The following is an 8486-nucleotide window of genomic DNA, read 5'->3' on the forward strand; positions in this document are numbered from 1 at the left end:
AAACGTAGAAAAAAAAATGTTGTCAAAGAGATTTCCATAAAATTCTCTAAACAAAAGTTTTAATTATGACTGTTTCCCGAGTAATATTTGTAAGCTGCAGAGACTGATAATGAACTACCATTCCCCTTTCAACAACTTAAGGATGTCTCTGTGCTCTAAATAGACATGTAATCTATACTAAAAGTAAGTTCTTCTGAAATACATGCTTCTGTTACTACCTAAACATTTCGGTTCTTATTGTCATTATAAAAGTAGCAAGCAAAGACTTCTGTATATTTTACCTTAATTATGCTTGTCCTTAAAAAAGGTGAATACTGTAAGACTTAATTCAACTTTTTCCCCTATTAAATTTTCTTATCCTCTTAAAAACACCTATCATTTTTAAAAGTTGTAATTATTACATTATTCAAAAAAATTGAGAACTACTCTCTTCTGAATTCTAGTCATTTAGTTCATCACCCTATTTAAGACATTTGTTTTCAATCCTTGTGTTGTAACTGGTGAACAACAAGATGATATTTAGGCACAATGCTGAATTTCATGCCACTACATAATCTTGTTAGTTTCAGCAGAATTAATGAAGTACTTAAAGGTAAAAATTGTTAATCTTTCTTAGATCACATATCACATAGGACTTGTGAACAGACCAGAATTTCCCCTCCAATTCTTCAGGTTCACACCTTTAGATAAGCAGTGTCAGAGAGAGAGAGAGAGAGAGAGAGAGACAGACATTTTTTAACAAAAGGTACACCACCAAAAACTGGAGGGGCTATGGGATGAAGGAACTAGCAAAGTCTAGCCTTGGTTTTTTTCTAAAAGAAACTTGTAACTTATACCACAAGTGATACATCAGAGATCCAACTAACGTATTAAAGATTCAAAACCTTTCCACTTGAATCTTTAATATACAATTTTTCTTGTGTTTCATCCTTTTCTAAATAATTGTTTTAAACATTCATCTGAAACATTTCAGTGCAGCAATATGACTTTTCTCCTCTCTCATGGAACAGTTCCTCACATTTGAAAAATCCAGTTAACTAGAACGCTATCAAACTGTGTGTAAAATAATCACCTTTTGATATCTTGATGGTAAATTAATTTCTGCTATGACAGACTAATCTTTGAAGGAGGTTGGGGTTTTTTTTGCTAATAATGATTCATCTTAGTTCATCATATTAATTTCTATTGATAAGTGCATATGTGTATCTTCTCCAGTGTGCATATACCCACACATCTTCCAGTATTCAACACTCAACAGTTAGCAATCTTAATAAAATCCAACAGTCACAAATTTTAGGAGACATAACCCAGTTGACACATTCTACAAAGAAATTAGAGACCACTACAAACCTCACTAACTTCTACTCCACCTACAAGATGTTTCCTCAACACAGAACTGCAGATACATACCTTCAAAAATACATCGAAAAAAATACATTGCATATACAATTTCCCTTCCCAAAGGTGGGGATCAAAGAATAAATGTGGCAGATGCCAACCAATTTCATTAAATGCACTAGTGCAAGGCACCCTTATACAATGATGAGAAGGATTATAAGAGAACCTAAAGGGAAGAGACAAAATTAGTTATCTATAACAAGGGCAAGAAATTTGTTTGGCAAATGACTTTCAAATGAGTATTTCTTGTAGACTATGGTCTAATTACTTTACTATACTGTAAAATGAAAAACATTAATTGCTTGCAGCCACACAACTTCAACAAGGAAGACAGCAGCATTAAAAATTCACTATACAAATTCATAATCAAAGTTTTACTTTGCATCAGAACCTTATGTTTACACTGTCTTTGGATCCAACAACCCATCATAAACTTACTTTTGTATTACATTCTGTAAGCTGAGCATCATACCCAATTCACTTTTCATCTTTTCTCTGTTGGCACGGCACTCTGCCAAATAGCGGAGAGCCTAAAAGAAAGAGGACCACAGCAAATCACCAATATGTCCAGTACATTATCATTCATTTTTATTAGTGCACGTCTGCAAAACATTCACTATGTGAGTTCTAGTAAGAAGATAAAGAGAATTATCACCTACTGTGAACATTAAAAAAACCGTTTTATTCTTATAAATACACAGAAAGCATAGAATATCCGATCTGTGAGAAAAATCTGATCTATGAGAAAAGGTTGAGAGACTGGGTCTGTTTATACCAGCTAAGAGAGTCTAAGGGACAATCTAACAGCTGTCTACAACTACTCAAAAAGCCCTTACGAAGATGATTAAGCCAAACTTTCCTCTACAGCAGCAGACAACGTAACAAGGGGGAGCAGCCACAAATTGCAGCTTGGAAAGTTCAAATCAGATATTACAAAAAGCGTTTGCACTATGAAGGTAGTTCAACACTGGAACAGGTGACCTAGTGGGACCGCAGAATCAACGAGACAAAGCTACAACTGACCTGATCGAATGCTGGTGACAGTCCCAATTCAAGCAGGAAGCTGAAGTGCATGACTTCCAGAAGTCCCTTCCAACAAACGTTTATGTGATCTGAGATCTAAAGTAATTTTTACACACTATGTTTCTAGCAATGTTTCCATCAAATCTGTAGGCTCCTCCAGTACTAGAAAACTCACCACCATCAAGTTTCTGCTGTCCACAGAAAGAGGTCCACCACATTTATAAGCTTCTGAAGACTAACTGCAATATTCATCACTCCATGCAGGAATAAGAATAGCAGCAGCAAGCTGCTTAGGTTATTGTTACCTAAACTGGGAATTTACACTTATTTGTTGCCCAAGGTTTTGTTTGTTTGACTTTCAAGGGACACTCTTCGCACAACTTCACATTGCTGACCCCAGTCAGCAACTGCATATTTGCATGATCCTCCTAACATAATACTCTTCCAGTTAAAATGTCAGTCCTTTTCATGAGACATCTCTCTAGTGTTAGTGCTGACAAAGTTTTCTTAGAAGGAACCTCCAAAGGTCTACTGTGCATTGTGCTTTAATCAGTGTTTTATTGATGTAGATACAAAAACTGCACTTGCAAAATCCTGCAATACACAAATACAATGGTTTATAAAATGGGGTCTGTAATAGCAAGGTTTAGAAGTACACCAATTATTTAAATATAGTCATATAATAGCTATGCTGCTCACTAGCTGCTTTAAAAATAACATGCTCCTTAATCCCTTCAGAGATAGAGAATAATTATCTGTGATTTTTTCTAAATCATCTTCAGCACTTATTAGGTAAAATTCAGGACCATTTTATAGCCGTTTGAGAAAGTCTGTCTGCTGTCTGGCATGATAAAAACTCTAAATGTGATTTTTGCTATTTCCTGATGTGGTTCAGTATCAATAATTGCAGTTTATAAATGTTGTATATGCATTTATTTTCTTACTTTTCAACTATGGGGAAAAACCTGAATGATAGCTCTGAACTACTAACTTTCATGTTAAGAAATGTATCCTTACCGGTGGAAAAAGTTTCTCATTTTTATTAGTCTCTGTTCAGGCAATTTAGTAAGGATGTAACAGTGTTGCACAAAGAAAAACCCGTTCTCTTAACAGCTAATTATTTGAGTCAAAATGTAGGCAGTTTCTTTTCCATCTGTTACATACCATTTACACACAAATGTAACTTCCACTAAAATAAGACCAAAGACAAAGTTATCAGAATGACTTAAGTGACCTGTCTTTTCAACACTAGGAAGCCCTATTCCCCCTGCTCCCCATGGGAGATGCAAAGGTCCGCACCTTCAAAGAAGTGAGATCATTTATGCTTATTAAGTCGCAGTCTACTGAAGGCGTAAGGATGATTTCTGTTACAGACTTTGGCTCAGCCTCTGTTCAGCAAAACACTTATCTACGTTAGCTTTAAGCTCACAAGTAATTTCATCATAATCAATAGGACTATCTCCATACTTGAATACAAAAATACAGTTGTCAATCTTAATAACAAAAGACGTCTTTGATGTTTTATAAGTGAAACGTTAACACAGTTTCTTAACTTCAGAGTCCTGTTTTTGAAAATTTCAGTCCAAATTTAAAAGAAAAAAAAATAGTATTGCCTGGGTTACTTCTGATTTTTTTACTTAGAACATTCAAATGCTAAAAGTTTTGAAGCGTACTGTAAAGAATTCCTGGAATCAAAACTAGAGAAAACTAAGAAAATTATACCACTTCTTGATCAGATAGAAGGACTGAACTGAAACTGCACATAGGGAGGAAAACACCCTCCCTGAAAGATTCTACAACGTATCAAAAAAGCTAAATAGGGAACTATTATGATTCATAGAGATTATTTATAATTTCAGCTATGGGAATCACAGAATAATACAATAAGAAATTTGAAGTCAGCGCTGTACATCCTTTTATTAGGTATAACTTAATGGAAAATAATTACATGTAATGATTCCCATTCAAATGGAAGTACCTTTTTGACCAACGGGATGGCTAGAAAACCAAAACCAAACGACCCTTCAGAATGGAAAAATATCAAAAATGAAGACTAAAAAGTTATCAGCAAAGATATTAAAAGCTATAGAACCTAAGACGTTCAAGAACTCATGAACACAAGGAGTCTGAGTAGCAGACAAAAACATGTTTTCACAGTAAACTGATCCATTTCTGACTGCAGCCAGGGTCCTGGGATATAGCATGGCCTCCTCTAAATCCTGATTCTTAATCCACTCTAACTGTAGGTTATCACTAAATGGAACAACATGGCTGTCTCCCATTCCCACCCAATGAGATGTTCTTACAACACAACTTGAATAATATCTAGGGCTGTGGAACCACACTGCAAACTGGATTAGCCCCCATCAATCTGACAGTCAGTCCTTTTTATGTAGAGTTAATTTTTGTAACATGATCACAGATTGATTATGGAATCTCGTGCAGGCAGTGAGAATACGCAGCCCAAAGGAGCAAATGAAGGAAAAAGAGAGTGAGACATCCAAACAAGATCCTCTTTTAAGACCACAACCTAAGGAAACTGCAGTGGGAAGAAAACCAATGCAACATATTCCCAAGAACTGTAAACTCAACTCAAAGTTCTTCCAGTGAAGAACAGTAAAGCCTGGCAAATGTTATGGCAAGGCTAACCTAAAAACGAATTAGCAGGGCACAGGAACCTCATTCCCTGAATGCAGAAGAGTATCAGAGATGCTGAAGTAATTCCAAGAAGTTCACTAATATCCACTATGAAAGTAAAATAAATGAAAAATACAGAACTATGGTACAGATAGGTCTTAATGGTATAAAGAATAATGTATACTTGTATGTAAAAGCCAGAGCTCCTTCTTCTTTAGTTTCACAGTGTTTAAAATTCAATAATGACATAAAAATGGAAAAAAGAGCACCGCATAAATTTTAGTAACTTAAAATCTTATTAGAAGAATTGAATTAGACTTTTAACAAAATCTGGACATTTGTTTGTCCTGTTTCTAAGCAAGAAATAAACTTTTTAAAGTTAGTATTTAGATTCAGGATGAGAAATCAGGACTTTAGCGTTTATGATTTAGAACAAGAAGAAACAGACAAACGCTGGAATAAGTTGTATCAGATATTAATAGATTTTGGGTTGTTTTTTGGAGTTGTTTGTTTGTTTTTAATACCATGAGGGTGGTTAAATGCTGGAACAGGGTGCCAGAGAGATTACAGAATCTCCATCCTTCAAGGTGTTCAAGAATCAAATGGACACAAGCCTGAGCCGTGATCTAAGTAGACTTAATTTGAGCATGGGATTGGACTACATCACCTTCGGAGGTCGTTTCTAACCTAAATTATCCTATGATTTTTTAATTTTTTTTTTTTACAATATGAATGTCGAATCACCATGTGTATTTACCAAGTTCCATAACTTCATCTTAAGAAAAAGATTTAAGGGCGCTTACTTCCCTCCACACAAAAAGTGAAATAGCTGTTATTAGGGAAAAAATGCAAAGTAAATTAATCTCTTCCAAAACACATAAATTCCCCTGGAATAATGCATCATTGCTAAACAATTTTTGAAATACATGTTTTTAAAAAAACATGTATAATGAATATCAACATAACATAAAACGAGGTTTTATTTTTCGCATTTTTACTTTTTTAAAGACGTATTAACAAAGTTACAAAACGTCCTACTGACATACAAATTTATCTCCAGAATACTTACTAGTAAAGCTGAATGAACAACTGGAGGGTTGGGATGGTCCAAAAACAGAATAAGACCCGGCAGGCATCCTTGATCCTGAACAATGGCCCGTCTGTTCAATGGGTCAGCTGCTAGATCTCGGAGTTGGTTAACTACAGATAGTGCATCAGGTTCCTCACTCATAGCAGAATTCATTTTTTCTGCACCATGCATAGAAAATACCTGCTGGGAAAAAAAAAATCTCTATTATTAATACCACAACATTTATCATCAATTAAAACACAGATAAGACAAAAGCACAAAGGCACCGATTTGTTATAAGCATAAAAGTATAAAAAACCAAGGACTAGAATTCATGGAATGTGGATGGAATTGATAAGGATGTGGATCTTGAAATTTGTAAACTGGAAATCTAAACTTCCTATGCAGAAAACACGTAGGTTTGGTTAATAATACTTTGATTTGTTTCCTACATATAATTTCAGACCAACGAGCCTTTATGGGAGTATGTTTGTGTTGGATTTTTTACACTATTGACAAATATTTCTGAGAAATTCATAGTTTTCTCACAACAAGGCACACTAGAATTCTATAAACATCCTTCTGTATAAAAATGTGTAAAATCAAAGTATGTATTTTCAGAGTACCTTTTGCAATAATCAAATTTTACACAAAAATGAACCAGAAAAGCCAGCAAAAGATGCATCAAGAACAGCGAACATCAAGTTTTAATCTGGATGTACATATCAAGTAACTAGTGTAATGCCATACTCATTCAAAGGTAAAAAGGGTTTTAGAGCGTGGGTTGTTTTTTTTTTCTTTTCACTAGTACCCTCTCAATAAAAAGAAAGCAAGCAGGTCACGCCTTGCTCCAGCTAAAGTCCAAGCCACCACCTCCACTTCAAAGGAGACACGTGTTAGCTTGAGAGTATCAGATTCCAAAGTTGTTTAATAAGGAATAACTACTTAACAGGCACCAAAAGCATAGGTTTACTCAGAGAAAATGCTACATCTTGGTGCAAAAAACTAGTTTCCTTCAAAAGACTGATTATGTGCCTCTGAAACTTCTAAATGTGATCCTGGTGGTCCTGGTGTTGCCTGTACCAACTCATGCAAGTAACTTTTCTTAAGGCACAAAAGTGTGAGTAAATACGTATTGTTAATTTGTGTTCTCTCAGTTTTCCCCTGCATAAAAATAAAACAAATTAAATTTGCAAGCGGTCACGTTCTTTTAACATCACTGCCCAAACAAATAATATTGCACAAACAGTTTTCCTACTGAAGGTAGGCCCTTCAGCAACACAAATTAATCATACCCATCAAAAAAACCCGAACCACAAATAGGAATTTTGGTTATGATAATTTCTGACACTTTCACAGAGAAAAAAATGTTGTTAATCAAGTCACTGGTCCTTCCTTCAGGAAAGAGAGTGCTAATGTGAAAAGTACATGCCAATGATTAGTCTCCAGGCTATTTTCCTGACTATCACCAGTCCAAAAGAGATCAACTGGGAGATACAGCAGCTCAACCAATAAACAATAATTTATATTTCTAAAGCAGACAACTCTAAATTAAAAAGAAAAATTCTCTGTTAGGTATTATTAATTCCTTTTCATAGGTGGCAAAGGAACTTATTCAAAACTTAAAAATCACATCAGTTGTGGAGCTGATGCTAACCAAAGTCTCTGACTTCCAGTTCTGCGTCCCGAGCACCAGATCATTCCTACAACTCTCTCCATCCTGATCACTTTTTGCCTTTTTCCTTCTAATCTCCTGAAAAAGCACGAAGGCAAATTTTACCCCCCTCTTATCCCATTCGCCCACACTCATGTCCTCCCCAGACCCTTCTTTCTCTCTCCTCTGCCACAACTGAGGAGACAGCTGAAGCCCTTACCCTCTCCCGTCACCTACGACAACCAATTTTATGAAAACTAGGACCCCCGGCATTTTTTTAATGAAAAACCAATCAAGCTGTTTTAAAAGTTTTAAGAGGTTATCTAGAATTTGGGGGCCTAGGAGAGAAGCTAGCCAGGTACCGGCTCTTTTCTCCTCCTTGCAGCTTTGAAATAAAAGCTTCACAAAGGGCACCGCGGACCTCTCTGTCGGTCTCCCTTTCCGCTCTGTGTCCTCAGCGGGGAGGCCCAGGGGAGGAACCGCCGCAGCTTCACACCTCCGCCGCCACGCTGAGGGTTCCCTAAGCCGGCCCCCTCGTCCCGGCGGCACAACCCTCCAGCGACCGGCTGACGTGAGCTCCGGGACGCGGCTGGGGAGAGCAGGAGGGACCTCAGCCGGCCCCGGGGCTCAGCTCCCGGGCCCCTCGTCCGGCGGCGGCACAACCCTCCAGCGACCGGCTGACGTGAGCTCCGGGACGCGGCTGGG

At 36.8% G+C, this 8486-nt stretch overlaps 1 protein-coding gene across 1 annotated transcript in view; it reads right to left on the reverse strand.

The window, feature by feature from the left end:
* ARMC1 (armadillo repeat containing 1) overlaps positions 1-6337 on the reverse strand; it is a 32839-nt gene extending 26502 nt beyond the window's left edge. Inside the window, exons 1-2 of the mRNA XM_009332222.1 lie at positions 6128-6337; positions 1837-1928 (exon numbers count right to left, since the gene is read on the reverse strand). Coding sequence (XP_009330497.1) covers positions 1837-1928; positions 6128-6319 — 284 coding nt within the window. The 5' untranslated portion in view covers positions 6320-6337. The remainder of the gene's footprint in view (positions 1-1836; positions 1929-6127) is intronic.
* Between the last annotated feature and the right edge of the window lie 2149 nt (positions 6338-8486).

The sequence above is a fragment of the Pygoscelis adeliae genome, unplaced genomic scaffold (assembly GCF_000699105.1).
Source record: "Pygoscelis adeliae isolate BGI_AS28 unplaced genomic scaffold, ASM69910v1 Scaffold329, whole genome shotgun sequence".
NCBI lineage: Eukaryota > Metazoa > Chordata > Aves > Sphenisciformes > Spheniscidae > Pygoscelis > Pygoscelis adeliae.